This window comes from Anas acuta, chromosome Z (genome assembly GCF_963932015.1).
Source record: "Anas acuta chromosome Z, bAnaAcu1.1, whole genome shotgun sequence".
Lineage (NCBI taxonomy): Eukaryota > Metazoa > Chordata > Aves > Anseriformes > Anatidae > Anas > Anas acuta.
In genome coordinates, this window is record NC_089017.1 from 76918431 (window position 1) to 76944208 (window position 25778).

Sequence of the window (25778 nt, forward strand, 5' to 3'; positions counted from 1 at the left end):
AAAAGACAACCTTCAGAGTCTAACCCTGGATCAGAGGAAAGGACAGAACTATTACTACGTTTCCTAATTACCTATTCCTTCATGTGGGAATATGCAAAAACCAAATGTTGCTTTACCTAAATACTGATTTGTGTGATTCTACTAGAAGGGCTCAGGGGTGCAATTATAAATTAAGTTCATACAGGAATATATATTCAGAGCATTGCTATTGTTTGAGTGACGTAAAGGAATTGTCTCAGTATTTATTACAGCTTACTGTGACCAAACTCAGAATGATCCCTGAGAACAGTAAAAGGTTATTTAACTGTCAGCTGTCAATTCAACAGATAGCAAATTATTTGGGAGAAAAGGATAGCTAAGTTCTAGACATCCATGACCACATTCAACTGGACTGCAAGACTGTGGATGCAACTTTTCATTGTAAAGTTGTTAAAGTTGTATTTGTGCATCTTTAAAACAGTTCTCCAGTTTTATGTTTACATATTAAAATGATTAAGTGTTCTGAGATATGAAAGATGCTCATCAAAGCAAAACTTGCCTCTCACACAAAACTCTCTGAAAGAAAGAAGTAAACATCTGTGGCTTTGTTAAACTCTCAGGTTAGGCAAGACTACTTTAAATTAATGTAATTACCCACTGTACTTCACGATACCATTTTGAGAGAAACCTCAAGAGTTGAAAAGAAATCCAAACTAGCAAAAGAAATACAGAGAATTAAACAAATGAGAGACCCAAGTAAACAAAAACTCTCAGAAGCAAGCCCTTTTCCTCACATTTATATAAAAAGAAGTGTAAGCATAAAAAAATCTTCATAACTGAAGCAATCAGAAGTTCTGCCTTGAGATTCAGTAGATCTCATTCCATTCTGCCTTCAGCATAAGACAACACAATAAAACTTAAGTATAATTTGGGTATGTTTTTTTGTTCCTTTACATTAGTAGCAGCCAAATGTATGGCATTCCAGTCAGTGAAATTCATAACCAGCTCTCAGTTCTTCATTTCCACAATGCTTATGTGCCTTTGTATAGTACTTTGAATTTTAAAGCTGAGCTCTACAATGGTAACAAATAGGGGCTGTCTCAACCCCCGTGAATTCACCCATTTTTTCAGTGGTAGAGCACGCTTTCTGTGAGTACTGATTTTGTAGAGGCTGCACGCTATTGAGGAGAGCAAGATTTTTACCTCACATTGTTTCGTTTTACAGAAGCTTTATTTTAAACTCAAGTTCCCTGAATGCTTTTCATTGAGTAGGTGGTAGAGATATGTGGTGTGTTTTTTTTTTTTTCCCCTACAGGGCATGTAATATACTTTTGGGCTGTTTCATTTTCTTGTTCAAAGAGTTCATCATTGATCACTGCAAAAGTCATTGACTTCATGGTCTTCTGAAGAAAAAAAACACTGACTTTTTATTTTATTTTTAATTTAAATACACAGATTATTCAGTTGATGGTTACTTAAGGCAGATTCTCTGGCCTGCTGTCTTTTGTTCTTCTAGGTGTTAGAATTGGTGCTTAGCATAGGATCAAGTGGAAGCATTTCTGTCTAACACATCAAAAACAAGGGAAGGCAGCCACTTACTGCACTGTCATCAGGCTGGATACGATGGCTCTCCCACCACTACAGTAGGAGGCATAAATACCAAAACCATATACAAGGATATGAACTACAAGCTGTAAGAACCCCTCAAGGCTATTAATAGCAGAGAGCTAAAAAAAGTTACAGCTAGTTTTGAGAGTCACGAGTCTGGCTTTTCCAACATTCCCTTTTAATATTTGCAGTTAATGATAATTCTAGACTATGTGAGCAGGCTGTGAAGGCAACCACAATCTAAATTTATCAAAAAAAATCTTTTTAGAGTAAGGTATTTTGCATTGAGATGGGTGGGAGAACGAAAGTGTGGGAGACGAGCAGGGATTCTTGCCATTCAGAAAGCTCACCTCCACAAAGTAGAAAATCCAGCCTACTGAGCTTAGCTTTCTGGCTTAAAAATGACAGTGGCTCCTGATGACAGCCTGTGGCTCCCGCCTGCTTTCCATGCATCACTGTGCGTGACTGGATGCCAAGATGTTCTGGGTGGGAGCCTCAGTTATCCCTCACCCCAGCTCAGCATCCCGCTTTCTTTAAGCCAGATGCGAGTGGTCCTGTAAGCAGCTGTGAATTCAATCCAATCCCACTATTTCAGCAGCACATCGCATGCCTTGGAAGTGTCTGCTCTCCTCTCATATGGGATATTCACCATTCTAAGACTTTTCTAGACATAGTGTCATACAGAAATTATAAACTAGGAATGGACAGCTATCATGACTCTCTTGTCAACAGCTTGAAAATTGCTAATGGTAACACTAACAGATTAGAATCACTGCTTTATTTTATTTTTTTTTTTATTTTCATGTACATCAAGGCAAAATAACATCACGTATTAAGAACCACTGTCGTGATTCATCCCATTAAGCAGTCAGCAGCAGAATTAACAAGACATAAATATAGCCTGTTATGCACAGTTATAAATATGACCCTGTCCCTGATGATCACAAGCTTTTCTTGATGAGAACATTTACTCAAGCCTGCAGTCAAGGATACGCTGCTGCAATTAAGGTTAGCTAACAAAAAAACTTTAAAAAAAAATGCATATAAACTGACACCACATATGAAATTCCAAGTGGATTTGGGTCTCAACATCAAAACAAAATATATTGAAGGAATAGAGGCATTTTAAATTTGCGTATGTTTTATAATACTTGTGAGGGAAGAAAAGTTTGCTGCTAATTAACTAATAAGACTCCGTTCCACGAAAAAAGAAAAAGTAGAAACTTTTTCAACATTGCATCACTGCCAATGCAGTTAATATTGTACTTCTCTGTGTGTAGCCAAGGGGTAAATAGAAGACAAGTAGACCCCATTGCAAGCAGTACTGACATCTTAGTGAGGAAGAAAACGAAAACAAAATTCAGGGTTTTCCCTTCAAGCCAAATGTGTTTTTGACATTCGGCCAACCTCTTTTCAGTGATTTGCAGGGATAGGACAAGGGGCAATGGCCACAAAATGGAGCACAGGCAGTTCCGCACCAACATGTGAAAGAACTTCTTCATGGTGAAGGTGACGGAGCACTGGGACAGGCTGCCCAGGGAGGTTGTGGAGTCTCCTCCTCTAGAGATATTCAAGGCCCATCTGAACACCTACCTGGGCAGCCTGCTCTGGGAAACCTGCTTTGGTGGAGGGTTTGGACCCATGATCTCTGGAGGTCCCTTCCAAGCCCTACAATTCTGTTAATCTGTGATTTTATGGTGCGACCCATGTCAAAAAACAAACAAAAAAAACCCTTGAGTTCAAGAAAAAGTGAAACTAAGGATAAAGCTGCAGCTAGGGCAACAAGTTAAACTGGATACAAACGAATAAAAAAGTCCAAACCACATATACTCCTGAAGGATGGCCTGATCAAGTTGCTTGAAGAGATTTTCCACTTCAGATAGTACATACTAGGCACTTGATGACAATTTCGTGTTTAGTTCCAGAGCTCTAACATCTCCATTAGCTTTGGCATTTTCTACAAGTGCCTACAAGGAAATCAAACAATGAAAAATTGAGAATTTTCTAAGTTTAGTGTTGGTATATTTTACTGGAAATCTCAAATAAATTTTAATTTCTGCTACATAGCTTCCCTGAGAGATTTAAGTAACCCTTCAGTCCAGATAGGAAACATGAACATTACACATCAGCTTGCTTAAAACATTATTCACTTAAAAACAAACAAACAAACAAAAAAAAAAACACTCTCTAGTCGCCCGTTAAACATGTAGTGACTTGCAATGCACTATAGTAGCATCATTTGTTACTTGAGGCTGAAAGTGAGTTTGGTAAGTAAGTTCCCTGCTGGCAATGAAACAAGCAGAGCTGGTTGAGACCCATCTCTCTGCCAATGCACACTTGTTCCCTGCTAGAGCATTTGTATAAATCTAAATTTGTCAAAAAGAAGCTTTCCGTGCACCTACTTAAACAAAACTGCCAAGGTTTCCCTTTGCCTCTCCCACTTAAATTTAACCTTTCACCGTTTACTTTCCACATGTCATATTTGCAAACTTTTCTACTAGTTAAAACATCTCCCCTGACAGCCTAATGTTCACTGATCTTTATAAGCTTCTGGCACTTCTCTTGTAATCTAGTTACATCATACATATTTAAAATGATAAACATTAAGTAGAATCAAATAAATATTAACTTTAGTCATTACTCGTATTGTACTCACTGGTAGAGAGTACAGATGACTTTGCAGAAGCAAGTATAAGGAGATCATATCAGGATCATCCCAACTCATGATTTAATTTGTTTTCTTCTTAAATGAAGCTCTGTGTCTGTGTATGGATTTTTAGCAATGCCAAGCCTACTTAATGTTTGATCTTGTTAATGATTCAACATTTCACTGTTATCCAGAACAAAAGAGCCCATCAGCACAGTATACAGATTACTAAGAGAATGTTCTAAGCTTGAGTAAGCAAAGTGATTCCAATTACAAGCCAAATTTAACCACCTCCTTTTACATCAGTGTGGATTTCTGAAATTGACCAAATCAATTTGCAGAGCACTCTGAATAAAAAATAATGTACCACTTACTATGAGAAAAAAAAAGTTACTATCACAGATATAATAAAAATTGTAAGTACAGAAAGCATAACCTGCTACTGCTCATATCTTTTGGGTTAAGGCATACCACGCTGTTCCAGACAGGCTTGAGGAAATCAGCATTCCTGATTGCATTATCACATTCAGGTAAAATTCTGTTAAAATGGTCCTCATATCTACTGAGGAGTCACTAGCAGAACTTTCTAATTTGGATTAGAGCGAGATTTTACTGTTTGATTTTCATTAGTGTTGCAGGGAGGGAGAGAAGGCTTTTCAAACAAACTGAATACAAATTGAGCTGTGTTTTGTCAGCATGGAATTCCTAAACACCGCAACCTGTAGCACAGAAGAGCCACCACTTCCTTAGCTTCTCTCTACCCCACTTACAAGTTAAAAGCACAATACTCAATGGAAATTGATTGAATTTCTATATGAAGTGGACTGTCTTACATCTATTAATTCGTAATCATCTTTGGCATACAGATGCTGCAGGAGGTACCAGCGTGCCACTGACACTATGGATTCTGGATTCCCTGGTTGGTAGACCACTCTTTCCAACATCCGACGAGTCTCCCTGGAAGCATAACCAAAACAATCCAAATCAGCTGTAAAATTTCACTGACTAGATTGCATGTAACACACCAATATCTGACGGTAAGCAACAATAACCAGAAACAGCAGATGCTCTCTTGTTAAAGAGCTACAAAAATAAATCTTTTGGAAGACAGATGCTCCCGTGAGAAGCAGCTATTATGATGAGTCTTAATAATCCCAAAGAAATTTAATATTATACACAAATATATAATCCAGGCACTTACAAAACGTACTACAGTTCCTGTAAAACACAGGGGCAAGATGTGAAATTGCAGAAGAGAGGGATTTTTTTTTTTTTTTAATAGAGTACCACAAAGAGTTCTAAACCTTATTTGGCTGATACTACTTTCTAAAACTGCCAGCTAGTAGCTAACAAAGACGTTTTCTAAATTCATCACATTATTAGAAATGTGGCAAAAACTTGCAATTAAGTTTAAGGATACAGCATTTGCTTAGTGGTACACAATCAGATTTGGCTTTTGTTTTGAGAATTCTGTCCTTTATATCAAACATGATTTTCTATTATGTTGTGATTTAACAGACTGTTGAGAGGTTACATCTGTTTCTGTTTTGTTATTTGTAGTTAAGACGAATTTCTTGTTACAGGATTTTGAAACATTTTGCCTGATTGATATATCACAGGATCTCAACAATTGTTAACTAAGTGAATATTTGAAATTAAAATAAAATGGATTTTAATTGACTACACAAATTTCCAGTCTAATTTTATTATAAACAACAACTATCACTATCACATTAAACTGTCACCTTCCTAAAAGCTCACAGAGAAAGTAAGCCATCTCAGAACCTGGAGAATCTAGTTCATTAAAATTATCTATAAAAAATATCTACAATTTTCCAGTTTTCCACAGCTTAACTAAAATATCTGTGAGAAAAACCTTGACTTAATAGCCAGGCTCATAAAGCTGTTTTTCTCTTTGCGTGAAGGTCATTTACAGTTTTTTGAGAAGAGAAGGAAGATTCTGCTGCTTTCAGTTCCCCACACTACTAACCTCCTCCACTCCCCCCTCCCTTTTAAAGTCACTTCAAGAATTAATTCCCGTTTTCAATTTTCTTTTAGGTCTTGGAGTTAGATCTAGGCATAATGACCACTTATACTTCTAGGCAGTGTATTCCATTTAAGCTTAAGAGATCACAAATACCTTGCTCCCATTTTGCGATTATACTGTAGTAGTGCTTGCAGGAGAGATGCCAAGGGGCAGGATGAGAGTTTCAAAGCTTCAGTTGTTGCCTCCTGAACCAAGGATGGCCAGTGCTCATCTGGGACATTAGCCTGTGATTTAAGAAAGAAAAGGGCTTCATTGTAGCACGAAATGTAAGTCAGTGTTTGTTTGCAGCTCTCTACAGAGAAGGTTTAATTCAAACTGTTCTGAGTTACACAGGATGTTTGGCAAGTTAGTAGGAAACTTCATAAAAACACTGATTAGAAGAGCCTGGAAAAGTCAAATTAAGTTGATTTAGGCAAGCCTACATTCCACTTGCTTATTTATATGAAGAATCTTTTTGTTGTTTTTCTGTTTTTTTGTTTTTTTTTGTTGTTATTGTTTTTATACACATGTGTTAGTAATGACTGTTTCAATCACAAACACTTTGTTTGCTCTTCATCTTGTTAACCTTCATCCCATTAAAAAAACTATGTTAGAATATAGAATTCATTCCCAGAAAAGACTGGAGAATATAACATTTTACTAGAAGTAAAAACCATCTCCAAGATGTGAATTACCTAATAAAGCAACTATTGAGAAAGTTACTGTATCTTTTGGCTTAAGGAAACCTTACTATTGTCCAGATAGAATTCATACTACTGTGCTTGAAGGGGTGCCTAGGTTTTGACCAGGCTCTTGCACATTTCATTATGCCAGTACTGATTAGAGAGGCCTAATAGGAATCCATGCATCAACTGCTCTGCTCATGCAAACGTAGAGACGAGATGATGAGTTTCACTCTAATTATATTTTAAAATGAACTCATATAGTATCATGCAATTTAGGCCAGTATCTAAAGAAGTAGTGTTAATTCAATTAAAGAGTACCTTGTGACCTACGCAGACATTTAGGAGACTTAAGAAATGGGAAACAGTATACTAGAAAAAGGGCAGAAAAATCACGGTAAGAAAAAATTCTGCCGCTTGAAAAATTCTGCTTTTGAAGCAGATGGCTTGTGAGAAAGGAATTGGTCTACTGTGATGGGGATTCTCTTTTCCCACCAGAAGCAACAGCTTTGCAGGTTTATCCTCGGTAAAGCTGCCTGTCTTTTCTTAAATAAGCACTCAGGGTGCTATGGGGTACCTTTGCCTGATTTTGGATAAGGCTGTTAGCTTGATTATCTGTTAAAATACATCAGAAAGCGTTAGCCAAAATCACAACAGTATCTACCTGTTATATCAGTTTGAAAGAAATCTGACAGTGCACTGCAAGTTTCTAGAGTGACAATGCCTAAAGAGAATGGACACTCTCCAAGGAACTGAGTTATGTTCACCTGGCCCCTCGGTGCAAGGAGTAAGTAGAACAATTTTCTTTATATCACAAGGTACACTTCCCTTAGATTGTCTTTATACTTCAAGGCAAGGCACCATATCTAGAAATGACCATAGAGCATACAGTTACTTAAAATCTGACCGAAGCCTCCAGGCACCAGTACAGGAAAAGCATTTATTAAAGCTAGTTATCTGAGCATAAGGACAGAGATTTGAAGCGTACAGCATTTTTGATGATGGAACTGAATCTATTAGAGAACTAAGCTTTATTGAACAAGTTAGCCTGTTACGTACCAAGTGATTCTACTTGATTATTTCACAGCAACCTGTCTTACAAAGGAATATTCTATAAACAGCCCACTGCCCCTTGAGGTTTTATTTTATTCTCTAGTCAAGTTGTCACTCATAAAATGCTAAGTCATTTAAACAGGAGTTTCATTTAAAGACTGCAGAAGCCCTACATTACATCAACTGCTGTTACATCATGCAGTTATATAATTTTGATTATCCTACCATGCAGATTTCCAGTGCTAGCATAGCCAGCCTGAGCAGACTGGATAACTTCCCACTCCAGCTGCCCTGCTGTGACGCCAACTTCAGACTCTTTCTGTAACACATCTCTGCTCCAACCATCATTCCTTGGGACTGATATACTTTTGCCAGCCACTGAAAATACACAGACAAAAAAATCATTTAAGGAGCCAACAAAACATGCATCCCATTAGGCAATACAATTTATACAATTTGATGTTATTTTGTTTAAATAAAAAAAAAAAAAGAAAAGGAAAAAAAAGAGTGCCACAGTATAGCATTAGCTAAAACACTGCCATTCACCCCACCCTCATTCCACTGCACACTATCCTGCAGGAAAATGTAGCTTCCTGATGGCAGAGCCAGCAGTACATCTCACTATAGTAACTTATGCCAGACATCTACATGTATGTCCAACTATCTGATAGCTGTCTTCATCTGGAGATTGCTCACAGATGAACAAACAACATGACTGGCTTTGTGGAAGTCTAGAAAGGCTAAAAGAGAAAAAGAGAATTGTGTTGTGCCTCACTTGTTTCTAAAAATTCTGTAGAGGTTAACAGAGATTCCAGCACAATTGAGTAATTTCAGGAACGTGAAAGATATTACACCGCGAGACTGAGCTCAGATAATGGGTGTATAACTTGCACTACAAAGCTTCTTTGCCTACCACAGTCATCCTGGAGGCACTACACAGGAAAAAGAAAGTAGAAAATAGGACCTGTGTGCAGAGTTTCACGCTCCTATGACCTGTTTCACCAGCTCTGGATTCACTCACAAAGAGAAGGAAAAAGATTCTAACTTTTCCCTTGTTAATGTTGTAACCACGTCACATTTTTCCAAGGAGAGACAGCCACAAGTTTGCAAATCCCTGACATATGCATGATATATATCAAAATGCATAAGGCACATTTAGAAGTATTATTTCCTGGATAACCAAGCAACCAAAGCAACTTCTTTTTTGAAAAGAGAATTATCCTGCTTTTAAGAAAAGGACTTTTGCCAGCTAATGACTGCCTAGTATAAAAAGGGTCAAAATTCATAACCCTTTCTGATGCACAGAAGTCATTTATCAAAACAGATTTTTTAGTATGTTCCTTATTAGCACTAGTGAGATTATGAACCTTTGCCATCAAGCTGCAGGACTGCTCTGTTAAGTAATTCAGGTGCTCCACCCTCCCCCTAAAACCTTTCCTTGGGCTCACTGCTTCGCAGCTGAAGATACCTAGAGCACAAGATGCGAAGGAGAAGAGAACGCTCATGCAAGTGCACCATGGCAGACCTGCAAGACTAACTTTTCACTGTCTCGTTGGTAAGCCACAGCGCAAGAAGAACAGCTGTCAGAACAGTAGCACAATACCCCTCCTAAATCCCAGAACAATCATTTAGACATACACCAAAAAACTTGGGAAAAAATCTAAGCTAATGGCCACTCTAATTTAGTAAAACTGTAGGACACTGTGATGTGTACTTCTGAGTACGACAAAACATTTACCAAACTCTTAGGAAGTCTAGAGCCAGAATATACATGAAAGCACAGAGCTATTCACTAGGAGCAGCTTTAGCAGTCGGGCAAGCTTCTTGAGAACTCTGTCCTAGCCCTGAGAAATATTTTCTTTAATTGAAGACTGGAAAGATCTTATCTAGATGTATTTTATGACCTGGATTAAAACAAAACAAAAACCACATATATGTTTAGTTCACTTCCTTCACTTCCCTGCTTATAAGCAAGACAACACTTGACTATGCAAGAGATGCCTCAAGAACTCCATTTTCAAAATTATTACTAAAATACTAGACAACATAATCATGTCTTACATACCTGAGTATTTTACAAATCCCATCTGAATGAGTTCTGCAGTTCAGGAAGACAAAGTCTTACAAGACTAAGGAAAACATATCAAAAAAGCACCTTTCCACATATGCTACTCTTATGTTCCAGAAGGGAAGATGACCTGCAGCCTTGTAACAAGGGACATAGTGATCTCTATGGCAGCCTTGGCCTCATCTTCTAGGACTGAAATCATCTTTAGTGAAACTTTCTGGTAAGAAGCTTTTGCCTGTTCAACAGGCAGAGGGAGCACTGTATTTCCTGCACCTATGTGAAAACCTCTGAAAGTTCATGGAAACATGCTCCTAATATCAGTGAAGGAAGAGAGTAACTGTAACCAACAGCAACAGGTAAAAAAAAAATATATATATATATATATACATACATATATATATATACACACAAATATGCTGCATTGCCCGAAAGACATTTTGGCATGTTTCATAGTCTCCTCAGATTGTCTCATAGAAGCAGCGCATGAACTCAGTTAATAGCACCTTCATATTAACTAAAAATGACTTACTGCAATTGCATGAAAGGAAGTGAGCAAACACTGTTCTTATGAGTGATTTCTATTCCTCCCAGTCTCAACCAACTTGAAAGTACAGTGACACTAGATGTCAGAAAATTATGGAACTCAAGAGAGAATAAGTAAGTGAGAACAATTTACCTGCATCTACTCTTATAGGCTATGAAATATTTTACTGTTTTCTCACAGTGCTAAGTCATACGACCCCAGAGACACAAGTGTCAGGTGTTTAATCTCTGGGTTTTTATTTCTGCCCCCATGTCTACTTGCTCTTTCTAACACTTGTCATTATTTCAACTATTAAAGAAAACCAACATAGATACATCTTTATAAAGAACTGAATACTAGCTATTTTCTGTGTTACTTACTGTCAGAGGACAACAAAAAGCAGTGAAACAAACTCTCACCCACTTAACATGGATACTCTCAGAGCTCACTGTAACAAGCAGTATAACAAAATCAGGGAGCCAATCCACACTTACTTGCCAGGCTGCAACTGAAGAACTGGTCATGACTGTTTTGTGAAGCTCCTCCAGGATGGTATCCGGAAGTTCTTTGTGAGACTGCAACAGCTGCTTACACTGAACTTGTCTCAAAAGCAAAAACAGAGCCGGGTGCTCAGGACAGCTCTTTAAACCCTAAAACCAGATGGAATCAGAATGATCATTTAAAAATATCAGAAGATACTTTCTTTTTTGCCATTTGATCCTCTACAAAAAAGAGCATTGAAAACATTCTCAAGATCCTTGCAACATGGCATTTTCCCCTACTCTGCAGAAAGCAGTGTTCCAGGAATTGACACATGGGAATAGAAACTTTTTTTCCTTTTACCCTTAAAATACATATGAAATCATTCCTAAATTTTGCATCTGTCTTACCATTAGAGGTTTCTGAAAGATAGATAAGTGGCAGACCTCTAGCTCCAGTTTGGCTTGACAATCACTAGAAGTTTTGGGCTGATGGGGGAAAAAGTCTATCCCACAACTGAAGTGACCTCAAGAATGTTCAGGTTTTTGTTTAGTTTAGATTCTCTCAGATAGGGTTCTTGATTCTCATTGGAACAGAAGCACTTTACTAAACATTTCCTGCCTTAACGAGCTGGATCTTAGAAGAACACCCAGACTGCAGAGACTTTATGAAACAAAATAAAAGCTGTTAGTATTTGCTTCAATTTTTCTACCCAACAGCAAGTGTGGAATTAAGTTGCTTGTCTCAAATTCAGAGTGCAGTGCCTGACTTGTCATTCCCCGTTATATCACCTTCTGGAAATCCTAAGATCCAAAATGCTCAGTGAGAGCTAATGATACCAGAGAGTCTTTGGTTTCTACAGAAACTGCAGGCACTGACTCTCTTTTTCCTAAATTATTTAACTAACAAAAATAAGCAAAAATCACCATAATCTCTTCCTACTCCTTCCCCAGATACCACGTTGTATTTGTAGCAATATCCGATCCTTTTTTAATACTAGCAAGGTCCGTAGACATGATATCCAGAAGAGGAAAACACCACCACCCCAAGCACATTTAGGGGAAAATACTTTCCTATCTCTTAAAAATATCAGCATGTTCACTGAATCTCATTTTTAGGAACTAATTCCCTTCCCCACCAGTACAGAAGTGCTATAAGCAAGGAAGACATTTGCAAAGGATTAGCCACTTTCCTAAGTGAAAGTCAAGCACGTCTGCTGCCGAGTCCAATTACTATTTTGTGAATCTTTTGCAAACTTCTTATATACACACTTGAAGGCTGTTAACACAACAGTCCCCTTCTCCAGTTGTGTTGCCTCAAGATTTTTCCTTTTAATAATTAAACTTGCAGCATCCACTTGTGGATCTGAAATTGACTACCAATGTAACTTAACCATGGATCAGAAGACAGTTAAGTCCCCTGAAAGTCTCCTGAGTGGATTTCTTGTCTTTTATTTCTCTAATGCTTTGCTTAACTCTAAGTTAATATTTAAGGGCAGAACAAGTTTCATCGCCCAATACATTCATCATGCAATGATTTCTATACACCTCTTTTCACATTCTGACAGTATGCTGCTGTCGTACCTTGTTACAAAGTGCTTCAGCTTCTGAGATTCTACCAGTCTCCTCTAAACTGGTGATAGCTTGACATAGAGACCAATCTTCAAGAGTCTGGATATAATTACGTGGAAGGTTACTTTCTCCAGCTGCAAAAGCACATAGAACACTAAACTGAGTTACTGTACACTCTGTAGTGCCCTACCACGTCACATGTAAGGGAGAATGACCTAGTAAGGGAGAATTTCTAGTATTGGACTGACATCGCTTCCTTCATTCGTGGGATTATTAAGAGATGATATGATTGAAAACAAGAGGATAGAACAACAAATTCACCCTTTGAGTTAAAGGTTTGAAAATAATTGATTTAATTCCAGTTTTCAAAACACTATGGATATTAAGCAAGGCAGGCCTATTAATTGAGGTTATCACTCTGCTGGAAAAGTTACAGAGCTCATTGAATACTTCAGCCTTTTCTTGTGAACAGTGTCCCTTTGCTCATCTCAGAGTTCAGAAGTACTATTTAAAAAAATAAAATTTGAGGCTCTGGATGAAAACGCAAGCTACAATTAATTAACTAACACTAGCTCTACATTAGGATTTAGTATTTTTATAGGAAAAAATACAGCTGCAACTCAAATTACTACTAAGCAATTCATATCGTATATGCACACTTCCGAAATTCAGGATAGTATTGCAAGGTTAGAACACTTCAATTATATTTCTTTTTTCTTTTTTTTTTTTTTTTTAATAAAAAGTTTTGTATCTTACTTTTGGCTGAAATTGTAGACACCAGTGTCATCTCTAGACCTGTTCGCTTCGGCTGAGTGTTGTTTAGACAGACAACAGTGTTCTCAGTGTGACAGGCTGCCATTAGCACTGCCCATGCAGCGGGGTTATCTAGGAGAAAACAATGGTTAAAGGCAACTCGTGCCCATTCTAAATAGTCCGGTAGTTCATTTAGAATGATTAAGCATAAAAACATAGCCATCAATGGAACCACATACAGTAAATAAAGGTAAGGAGAACAAGGCAAGTAATCCAATCAGACACACATCAGCTTAGCCCAAGGCAGCAGACAAGTATTTGCATCTAACAAGTAAGCTTTTTCAAATCTTAAGGCAAAAATGCCATTTCTAAAGCCAACAAATGTATTTTTTGTATGGACACTGGTGTGTTTAATTCCAGTGACACACACTAACCTTGACTATCGTTTAGTGCCACATAAGAGAGACAGAATAAATCTCACAATGTCATCCGCAGCTTCCATTCACACAGACTCATTCTAGTTCAACCACCAGCATGCAAGTTACGGTGATCACAGATAGATGCCTACTTCTACTGTCAGTTAAAAGAAGCTCAGCATTAGCTTGAATTAGCCCAGTCAAGAACACCTATAACTCTAAGAGTCTGGTCTCTGTCCTGAATCAGACAGAGCACAAATAAAAATTGCAGCTATGAAAATTTTCAGTCCAAAGATAGGTTTTTCTTTGTCAAGAAAATAAAAGACAGCTTGACAGCCTAATAAAGTAGAATGCAAACTTTACTGCTTATGAATAGCAGTCAGTCTTGGGTATATCTGGGGGAAAGTAAGTAATTTTTTCACTTTCAGCCCCACTGACTTGATGCAGGAGGAAGTAACAAATTGCTCATGTTTTCAGAACAGGCCATGAAACTCAGGGATTTTTTCCCCATCTGGTTGAATTCACCAAGCCTAAACTTACAATGACAGTTAAAATTTCCATTCAAGGTGTTCTCTCCAAAACACAGACAGGCAAAACAAAATAACAGAATGACCCAAGAAAAGCAAATACTTTGTTAGCACAACAATTTTGTTTCTGATTAGTACAAAAATCACTAGCATATTTGAGAACACAGTCACCTGGACAGAGGTGGATTGCCTTCTGAATACTCTTCAGAGGATTTTCGTTCTGATCTTTTAACATGTGATATCCTGCTGCCAACTGATTCACTGCAACATTTAGTAGGGCTTCCTACGAAATACAACATAAGAGTGACTTAACACTACATGTAAGTGATCAGATGGAGTTCATTTTAGGATAGTTTAATGGAATTATAAAGTCTGCATTTTAGGGGAGACGAACCTTTCCATATCTTGAATCAAGTGCATGTGCAATGTTTCCTGCCATGGCTCCACCCTGCAACATAAAAAGGAAAAAAAAAGAAAAACAACAAGGTTATATGATTAAGAAACACTACAAAATCTGTGAGGCAAGATCTTTTTGTCTGTATTGATCAGAAATATAAAGTTTTCACAATGAAATATTTTCCTTTCCTACAGACAAATCTCTTCATAGAGAATTATGAAGAGATATTCAAGATCAGAACTTATCCACACCTTGTGTTTGTAAATTAAAGTTTCATAGAGACAGGAATTTGTTTCAGGTGCTATTTTTATTTACAGAATCACAGAATTTCTAGGTTGGAAGAAACCTCAAGATCATCGAGTCCAACCTCTGACCTAACACTAACAGTCCCCACTAAACCAAATCCCTAAGCTCTACATCTAAACGTCTTTTAGATATTTGACATACATTAAGGGAATGAGTGTTTATTTGGAGAAGAGCTACCAGTAAGTACAAAAGCAACAAAGAAATACTGGGTAATTAAATAAGTAAAGTTGAGTACAGTAACAAAATTCAACATATATAAAAACTTCTTAAAAAATGTATATTATATACAAACATAAAAAATCCTTTTATATAAATTACATATATTTAGTACAATCTTCTTGATGAAATACTTCTGGTAGATTTAGTCTATTTCAAGAAGATAAAGGTTCACCACGCTGTTAAGGACACAAATAATTGGATAAGTAATTTGTTCAGCATGTACCTGTGCACTGCTCAAAATGTATTTATATTTAAAGTTTTCATGTTAACTACTGAATGCACATGTACTGAAGCATGGTGTGTTTACGCTTTTTTCTTCAGATACGAAACAACACATAGTACACCCAGGTTATAAACAGTACAGACTTATTACAGCAATGCACTTACTTCTGTCTTCTGTAATGCATACAGTGGAACTAGCCGAGACAAAAGAGACCAAAGAGAGGGATTATCAGGGTTACTGGGAAAAAAACAAAACAAAACAAAAAAAAAACAAGCATATTAGATTTTCTGGTTTAGAAATGAATCCAGTCTTCTGTGACTTTGTAGGCAGCTGCTGTAAATACCAAACAGATCTTTTGTTTTTAGAAAGAAGTTCAGTTGTTGCACAAGTACAGTTGTAAATAGATGTGTCTAGTAATTTAAAACAAACAAACAACTCTTGTATTATACTACTGGCTAAAGAAAAAAGCATATAATATGCAAATTGATATTCATGGGAAGAAAATGGACAAACTCAAAGACTACAGGTTTGGTTCTTCTAGTCTGAGGAACAAGGAATTTTAACTGTAGTTTTGGGGAAAAACATTGTTTGAAGCATAGCTTATGAAATCACCTTGAAAGAGTTTAAGGTGTGGCTTGTTTAAAGGCAATAATTAAAATTTCCCCTTCCCATAATGCCTACGTTACTTAAAACACTTTTAAACTCAGACTTCTATTTAAGGGAATGAACTGCATCAGCTGCTGCTGTTAAATATTAAATAAAAGCCCTAAAGATTTTCTTAGTTGAAAGACCTGATAATCAAAATGAAGAATACTTTTATAGCATAGTGAACTGCTCTGATTACCAAAGAAGCCACCAAAACAAAAACAGAAAAAAAACAAACACATACAAGCCATGAAATTTTTGCCACTTGATACTTTAAGTAAGACAGAATAAAGCAAACTTCTGTCTGCTGATTCTACAATCTTAAATGAGCCACTTTCATGCCACTTTCTTGTTTGAAAAACTTTCTTTTTTTAAGAGAAGAATGTTGCAAATAAATTTTGCTTACTTATCAGTATCAATAAAGCAACACATTTACAAGGCAATCTAAATATTAACAAAATACATACCTATGTATTGCTTTTGAGACTTCTCTCTGGACTGCCATGTTTCTACCTTGTAATGCATAAACAGCAGATGCAATAAGGCACCTTTCATAAATCCCATCTTTTCCTTTCTCGTGCTTCAGTAATTCTTTTAAGGCTGCTGTCGCAAGCGTAACATCCTGCTTTACCAGTCCTAGTGTGCACAAAGCCTTTAGACTTTCTGTACTAGGTTCCTTTAATGAGCTGTTGAATCAGAGGGAGAGGAGACATTTTGGAGCAGAAATTAAATTTACCATCAATGCTACAGTACTTGATGCTTTTGAGTCCTCTTGCTCCCATGCATCACCTACGATATGCTGAATTAACACTAAGAGATGCTGGAACAAGCTAGACCAGTAAATTTGAGATATCAAGATACAGAAAGTGGTTCTGTTCTATTTCAGGTAGTGTGCTACACTCAGTAGTTATTAGTTATAACTACTTGGCAAGGCTCCACCACATTAGGTACCCTTTAGTAGCACCCATAAAAGGAATGGCAAAAGAATGTCTAACACTGAGAGCTATTTACTTTTCCTGAAGACACCTGTACTTCTAACTCATGTCATAAGTGAGTTGCAGTGTGCCTATTTCCAACTTTGCAACAGAAATGCAGGAAGGAAAAAGACAGAAATAAGCCTGCTGCATAGAACTGGTCTTTCAATTTGGCTGTTCTGAGAAATTAAAGCTTGTTTACATCAAGATTTCTTCCAACTTAGTTTACTTGAAGCATGCTCTTTCTACCATGAATTAGTTTTAGTATCAGTACTAAGTTATGCTATTCTGTTCATTACGAGAAAGAGTTTAACCTCATCTCAACAGTACTCCCAGCTTTATTGGAGACCTACTAGCCACAGTGAATGACTTTTTTCTGCAAATTATATAGAACAGGTGGAGAACTCTCAACTCAAATTAATCCCCAGAACTTTGACTTTGCATAATACACACAGCTCATTACAAACAACCAAAATCAAATACGTTAAGTGATGTACTAATTGAAGCTATTCTTACAACAAAAGCAATTCAATAAATGACAATACAAAATAAAAGGAGGCAAAAAAAAAAAGACCAGAATAGGGCATGGCAACAGAAATTTGGAGTTACTTAATTGTCATGTCCTATACACAACTGCAGAATGAAATGCTGCCTACCTTCACTTATCAGGTGACCACAATAAGGTTCTTAATCAAGCTTTTTTGGAATAATTTTTATAAATAATAATGTTTAGATAAATAATCTTTAACTATTAACTAATCTTACATAATTTCTGCATTTGAAAGAAATACAAGAATGCGAACATCCTGTTCTATATTTCATTTTCAGTTCCTGGCAAAAAAAGAAATTCCACCAGCTGTTACATGCAACCTTGAATAGGCAACACCGAGCATGTCAGCTGGTGGAAGGGCACAGCTCTCCCATGAGTAAGAAGAGTTACTCTATCGCACTAGCTAAAGAGACATACTCACTACCAAAATCTCTGTGCTAAACTTACAAAGAAAGAAGAAAAAGGAATCTTCTTGCTCAGTGACCTACCTAGGCCCTTCAAGTTCCCCTGCACAAATTCCTACTAACAAAGACCTATGATTAGAATGTACAGGCCTCTTTTCTTCTAATTAAAATTCACTGTATAAATTTGCAACATTGTACTTCAGATTTAGATCTGAACATATTCACTGTAGTGTTACTTTTCTAAAGCATTTTCTACTTTTTTATTATTATTTTAAACACAAATGACTACCACCATATAGGAAATTCTCACTGTTGTTGTTAAGGACAAAAATAGAACTCTACAGTGATTAATAGGATGTACCAGCTCCCCAGCTAATTAGTTTGCTAACTCATCAGTTACTCAGGCTTCAGCATAGTCATGAATCTTCACTATTTCAGTAACTTCACGAGTCTTCTGGCAAGATGGGGACTGTACAGCCATTACTGAAATTCTCTGTTGACCGAGTTGATCCTGAGGCCCCCAACAAAAGTGACTTTTCAGTTTTAGAAGTACAATAAAGCGTCATATACTGATTGTTATTCCCTCCATTCACCATTTAAACAGTAGTGTCTTTGCAGCATCCACTTTGTTCTGCTTATACTCTATTATTGCCAAGGCAGTCAGGATATGTGCTTTATCTTGTTCAGACTCGGCAACAGACAGGGCTTTCTCATAGGCTGTTAAAAAAAAAAAAAAAGACTTAGTATTGAAGAAGGGAAGGAAATACATTGCTCATAAAGCCTCTGGAAAGGCATGATATTAATACATACACACACAAACAAGGCACTTTGGTTTCAGGTTCACTACATTTTCATGCCTCACACCATACTGCAGAACACACAACTAAGACTTGGAAAATGCCAGGGTTATTTACAGCCTGTTTAATATGTAGCAAATGGAAATAAATCTGAGAAGTAGTGCAGGGATATCTAGAGAAAAAGGCTTAATAAGTACAGTTTAAAGATTCTCCTATGACAGTATATTTATGAAATAGTATTTGAGATGGGCAGACAACTCCAATCAAAAACAGAGTTCTTTACAATGCTGAGCTGGCTGCTCTACTGTGAGTGCTTACACTTCCACACTGATAATTCAGTACACCTCTTTGTGAAGTCTCACATCTCGGCAGTGTAGAACATGACAATACGGCACTTACATGTATTACTAAAGCTAAAGTGTTTTGTACACTATATTAATCTCCTACCCAGAAATGATTTTCCCAAGAAAGCCATTAGTAAGAGATAGTGAGAGAAGCTAAGAGCACAAGAGGTTAATGAACAAGAATTAAACATTATAAAAATGTAGCTTTCCTTAGTACATTTGAATAGCTCTAGCACTCAACAGCTAAATGATGAAAATAGCTGCAGAATTTGTACTTGTACATTGGGACTGAAAGAGTGAAATAATCTCAACCACAGCTAGGTTGGTTAGACGAATAAACTTTGTCATTCTAAGTGCGGTACTGTGACTTAGGCAGATGTTTACCTTTAATACTTTCTTGTAAGAGTCCTTTTTTGAAGTAGGCTAATGCTATCCCCACAATGCTATCAAAATCAGTTAGAGGTATTGATGAATAAACCTCAATGGCTTTATCACATTCACCAATGGCACTGTGGAAAAAAAAAACACAACTACTGTTAGTATGAAGGATGTAGCAAGAACTGTTAGAATTAAGAAAAGCTGTCCATGCAGCTGAGAATCCTGTTTTGAACAGCAGTTGTAAGCACACATCTGGAAAAGTGCAGCACTAGGACAAGAATGTGCAATATTTCTTACCCTCCTCCTGTTACAGCAGTTCCTCTTTCCAACTACCTCTTGCATGAAAAATAGTTGGTGGGGAAAATGTGCAGGATAGCTATGTGTAAAGATGTAGCTTAACTGTCAGCACAATGGAATAGGGAAGGGGAGTAGGAAAATTGCAAAGGTGAAAAAACAAGAGAAAAATCAAATCAAAGCATGCACATGCACACACAGGCAAGTGTACGTACACAAACAGATATAGAATTCTTGTTCTAAGGCCACTATGGAAGAAATTATGCAGGGAGATATTATTAGAACTAGTTATTAGTTATTGAACTGTTAGTCTTGTGTAAGTTGCCCACAGGAATCACCATGCATACAGTGTGGATCTGAGACTACGGAAAACTGAAGAGCTGCTTCAGAAATTTCTGAAATTTAAGAATGAATTATTACATTATCACAGCCTAGGCATTACAGTTACATGCACAGAAAATTAAGAATACATTAATGTTTCCCTATAGCATTGACAAAATCTAATAAGCAAAACTTGAGCCATCTTACATCAAAGAAGAGTTTGTAAGTCTTCATCTATTAACACTGGTGCCCTGCCTTCCATCAGAACTCAAAGCAAATCATGAGGTCTTTTCCAACCTTAGTGATTCTATGATTCCATTAAGGGAACTCAATTGCGTGTAGAGTTGCAGCAGAAAGGGTCAGCAGCAGAAAGGTCACATGCATACAATATCCTAACCATGCGTGTTTAAATTCATACAAGTGAACACAAATTCAAAGGGCAGGTAGAAAGGACTTCTAATAAACCTTACAGCAGCTACCTTATTCAAACTACACATACCTGAATCCAAAGTGTGGAGATCCTAAAAAACAATTTACCCTGGAGACTGTACAGCTACACTGTTTAGACTCTATTTAAGGATCAAACTGAGTTCAAGGGAATCACTGATCTGTTATAAACTGCCAAGAGGTAGTGCAATTCCTCTAATTTGTTTTTGATATAGTACCCATTTCTGGAGAACATACAGAGTTCAGTCAGACTTGTCTACAATTAAGAATGATATTTAATAAATTATTTTCTCTGTTGACCTTTCGCCATTTGGCCTTGCACAAGTTTTTCACCACTGCATTCACTACATCCAAAGCTGAATCTAGGGGCTGGGATAAGTATGTCAACAAACACTTACCACAGTGATCTGCCATAGTTTTGCATAGCTATATGATATTTCTCAGTATCCTCAGAGTTTTTCAGTAATGAAGCGGCCCTTAAAATAACCACAATTAAGAGTAATTATCATAGGACTATAACACAAGTATTCTGACATTAGTTTTCAGAGCAGAATGGACAAGTGTTTTACACAGAAATCTTTTTATGCATAAGCACAGAAAGCACAGAGACAATCTTACAAAGTTTAATGAATCACCAAACATGCTCTCCAAACGTGGTTTCTTTCACCACCCTCCTCTACCATTTGAAAAGAAAAAAAAACCCTAACATTAATCAGTATAGAGACCAAAACAAAACAAACAAACAAAAAAAAAACACAAAAAAAGAGAGATGCCATACACTGAATTAGCTAAATGTCCTAGTAAGATGCTCAGCCTTGCAATGACTTTATTTTTCCTTGTTACTTGTGTTCTACATTTCCAAACTTGATATAAGAACATCCTCACATCCCCCTTGCAGTACAGTTAGTTGAAATGTACTGCTGAGTACATTGAAAATAAGGTTTACTGCAAGAAAAGAAAAGCCTTTATAGAAAAAGAGGACAAGGAGCTTCTATCAGTAAACATTCCAGTACGTATAACTCACCTCTCATAAGCATCTTTGGCCTGCCTTTTTAGATCCATATACTCATTCAAGTAACCAAGCATCGTGAAAGCAGATGCATCATCTGGATTTCTTTCTAGAAAATCAGAATTGACAATACAGGAGAATGTAATCAGAAAGAGCTGTGAAATGTAGTAGAAAAAACACTGCTACATTGATGCTACAGTACACACACACACACATATATGAAGCACTTTGCCAAGTGCTTCTCTCAGTTGCTCATTGGAATTATTTGACAGGCTGCAAACAAATAAAGAAGAGATACTAAGACCACAACATGACATCAGGCTAGCTCAAAAGTGTTTCAACTCTTATGACACAGTATTGATGCATCCAATATATTTTATTTTGTTAAGCTCACTGTGTTTCAGCTCACTGTGATTTGTGGTGTCTTTTTTTTTTGGTAATGAAATATTAAATTACTCAGCTTGTACTGACTCTAGTAAGATACTAGCAGAACCTTACGGTTTATTTCTTTTCACTACTACAACATTGAAAGGCTTGTCAATAGCTACAGTTGTCATCTCAGTTCTAACAGTTTTTCCTAGACCAGAAAGGGGAACATAGGCCTTTCTTGAAATCTGCTTAGGGATTTTACAAATGCCTCCTCACACTTACTTCATTTTAAGTGCTTGTAACTTAGTTTGTAGCTCTAAAAATACCAGCAATGGACATATTTAGTCCAAGGATATATTTACAGTAAGAAAATCCACACTTGCTCCATCCACCTTCTGGGCTAAATATACACAAGCTTACCACAACATGGAGGCCATGCTGTCTTGAAACCATGCCCAAGAAAGTCTTCTGTCTCTTACTGAAGCTTAACACTATTGTGTGCTTCAGGTTATGAAGTTTTACAGCATCCACAAACAGCCTAACATCTAGCACACGGGCAAAAAAGCTAGCAGCTATCTGCACAGACATAGAGATATACTCAAGTGAAGTCAGATACCAGACACCTGATGGCAAGTATAACAAGGCTCTGGTCCTCACTGTGCTCAGTTTCTGAAACGAGGTCTGGTGGAATGATAGAACTCATACCTATTTTGTTCCGGTGCATTAATAAAAAATCAGTAACCAATTAACCTCATTTTGTCTGCTTAATTTACAACATAAAAGCTTAGTCCAGCTGAATCACTCTGTGCCACACCTTATACAGAAGTAGACATTTAACACATCTCTTAGTCAGGCTTGGCAATTCAGAGAGGTATCTACGTTACCTACCTGTATATTTGGTCATTACCACCTGAGCTGCTGGAATAGCATTCATTTGAACAATGTTGTACTGATACACCTCAGTATTTCTGTTGCTTTTATCCTGCAGTGTTGAACAAACCCAGTGGGCATAGCCTTTTGCTCCCTCAGTCTCAGGAAATAAAAAACACACAAATTGAGAGTCATTAAACCTGCTCTAGTAACACTGAAATGCTTAAAGATCATAGTAATTCTTTGTTTTAACACAATGTTGGCTAAAAGTCTACATAACTGTTAAGCAGTACAATAAAACACTGAACTGGATTGCTGCAAACAAAAATTGTCCTTCGGGCAAAAAGAACTCTCATATTTACGTATCACTTATGACACACTGGAGAGATGACAAATAAGAAAAGTTTAAGACAATATAAAGTCCTCCACTTTCTTAGGACCCTGGCAGTATCCCGGGTCTTTCTGGCAGTATCTGCCAGCATACTGGCAGTATTCTTTCCTGTTTTTGTGTCCAATTTATGCCTTTGATCTCTGTCCAGTTCTGTGGAACATCAAGAAATTTTTTTTCACAACTTATGGAGCAGAGTTCTTGGACCACTGGGACTAAAGCACTTAACAAAATAACTGCTTGCCATTTAGTGCCAGCACAGGCCAGGAACACCAACATGGAATTCAGACAATCCCATTTGGAACAAGACTCTAGTTGTCCCATCATTAAAGAAACCTATTTTAAAAAAAAAATACATCACCTAACTAGACATAAGATTAGACATAAAGAATCTTCAGTACAATATAACTGTTACACTTACATGCATACTAAGTTCAGTTGTATGCCTGAAGAGATCCATAGTATCATAGCTGCCAACTTTTTCCGCAACAAGAGCCTACAGAGAAGCAAAGGTTCCTGCGGTCAGGTACTTAAAAAACGATGACATTGACAAGAGCCTCGGTACACATTACTTCTGGCACATCTTAGGTAATTAACATGAAAATAATTTATATTCTCATGCTCTTGAAGAAATTCTATGCTGCTCTCTTGAAACTCCCCCTGAAATACTGCATCCAGCTCTAGGGCCCCAGGATAAGGACATGTACCTGTTGAAGAGGGCCCAGAGGAGGCCACAACAATGACCAAAGGGCTGGAGCAACTCTCCTACAAAGAGAAACTGAGAGAGTAGGGGTTGTTCAGCCTGGAGAAAAGAAGGCTCCAGGGAGAGCTTACAGCAGCCTGCCAGTACCTAAACGGGTCTACAGAAAAGCTGTGGAGGGTCTCTGTAAGGGGGTGTAGGGACAAGACAAAGGGTTATGGCATTAATCTAAAAGAGGGTAGATTTAAATTAGATGTAAGGAAGAAATTCTTTAATAGAGACTGGTGATGCAGTGGACTGGGTTTCCCAGAGAAGCTGCTGATGCACCATCCTTGGAAGTTTTTAAGGCCAGGTTCGATGGGGCTCTGGGAAACCTGGTCTAGTGAGAAGTGTCCCTGACCACAGCAGGGAGTTGGAACTAAATGAGCTTCCCTTGGAAGGTTGGAAGCTTCCCTTCCAACCCAAACCACTCTCTAATTCTAAGAATAAAATGAACACTACTAAGAGGGCATAAGTACCGCATCAGCACTTCACACTTAAGGTGTTGGGGAGCTACGTTACATTTTTCAAGACAGAGACTTCTTGTGCATGTTAGTTCCACTTATAACAACGTATGACGGGAGCTGAATTTTGACATGATGTCAGTAGTCCTTCCTTAGAATCCGGTTTCAGTTAGATATTATTAGCAGGTCAACAGCATGGGATTATTGAGTGCACCTACGGCAATCACAAATGAGTCATGAGTACTTCTACTATTCACAGATGGCCTAGATACCAGTGGGAGCACATCCAATCCACAGTGGTAGGTGGAGGAAGGCACCTCCCAGGATGTAAGAGCTGCTTTTGCACCAGGTATATTAGAGACTTACTGTTTTTAACAGCGAAGATAGAAAGGGGGACACTGAGAAGTGTGCTAAACAGTGCCATTAAATGAAATAGTCATACAGAAGAAGACAAAATAGCTAGCATCTTACGAAGATGGTACTTTGTTAAGAACACTTAATAACAAGCTTCAGAGCACAAAAGTGATTTTTTTAATAGATAATTTCTTATACAACTCACAATTACATTAGCCACAAAAAACATTTATATAAAGATACATGATTAATGTAGCTTCCATTATATACCAATACAGAAGCAAAGGGTCCCATCCACCCCCAGGGGAAGCAGCCGCTCCCTCTACTTAAAATCCTATGAGAACATGCTTAAGGGCCAATTCTTAGGACAGAGTGTAAAACTTCTCTTGCACTAACAAATGGATTTGGTGCACAGTTAAGATTTTTTCACATCTTACCTGTCCAACCCAGCACAGTAGGTAAGTGGGCTCCAGAGACTGGGCTATCTTGAAGGCTTCATGAGCTTGCTGCAGAACCAAAGATAATGATGCTGTTCAACTGTCTGGCATGGTAACAGATCACTTTTGAGTATTCATAGCTAACATGCAGTAGTATTAGAAGAGATTTTCATGAATGAAATTAGGTCACTACTAAAGAATATCTACTGTGCTTTACAGAACAACATATCACCCACAGAAATAAATCAGTTTATCTTCTCAAAAGAAAAACATAAAATTAAAAATATTTAGAAAATCAAAGTTCCTCTCCCTTCCAAATACAACTCCTCCTCCTTGTTCTGAGGAAGAAGCTAGATTAACTGTTGAAACAATTAATATTTTAAAATCAGCCTAGGATCCAGATTTCAAAATTTGCATTTCTTTCATGTAAACAGTTTGACACATTCTGAAAATTGTTAAACTGATTACCATCCACAAGTCATAATTTTCCCTCAAGGCTGCACATGTTCATTGTT

At 37.3% G+C, this 25778-nt stretch overlaps 1 protein-coding gene across 3 annotated transcripts in view; it reads right to left on the minus strand.

Annotated features, from left to right (window-relative positions):
- Positions 1–2350: 2350 nt before the first annotated feature.
- The window catches only part of SKIC3 (SKI3 subunit of superkiller complex), a 48581-nt gene continuing 25153 nt past the window's right edge, over positions 2351–25778 (minus strand). For 2 of the 3 annotated variants that reach the window (XM_068667926.1, XM_068667925.1), the window contains 18 exons: positions 25264–25332; positions 23691–23765; positions 22900–23041; positions 21658–21751; positions 21032–21109; positions 19578–19702; positions 18646–18769; positions 16592–16810; positions 15644–15716; positions 14729–14782; positions 14506–14617; positions 13395–13523; positions 12651–12772; positions 11082–11237; positions 8222–8374; positions 6375–6505; positions 5068–5191; positions 2351–3554 (listed from right to left, as the gene is read on the minus strand). In XM_068667926.1, coding sequence (XP_068524027.1) covers positions 3477–3554; positions 5068–5191; positions 6375–6505; positions 8222–8374; positions 11082–11237; positions 12651–12772; positions 13395–13523; positions 14506–14617; positions 14729–14782; positions 15644–15716; positions 16592–16810; positions 18646–18769; positions 19578–19702; positions 21032–21109; positions 21658–21751; positions 22900–23041; positions 23691–23765; positions 25264–25332 — 2058 coding nt within the window. In that variant the 3' untranslated portion in view covers positions 2351–3476. Of the gene's footprint in view, positions 3555–5067; positions 5192–6373; positions 6506–7710; positions 7810–8221; positions 8375–11081; positions 11238–12650; positions 12773–13394; positions 13524–14505; positions 14618–14728; positions 14783–15643; positions 15717–16591; positions 16811–18645; positions 18770–19577; positions 19703–21031; positions 21110–21657; positions 21752–22899; positions 23042–23690; positions 23766–25263; positions 25333–25778 lie in introns of those variants that run through there. The other variant, XM_068667927.1, reaches the window with a different exon arrangement.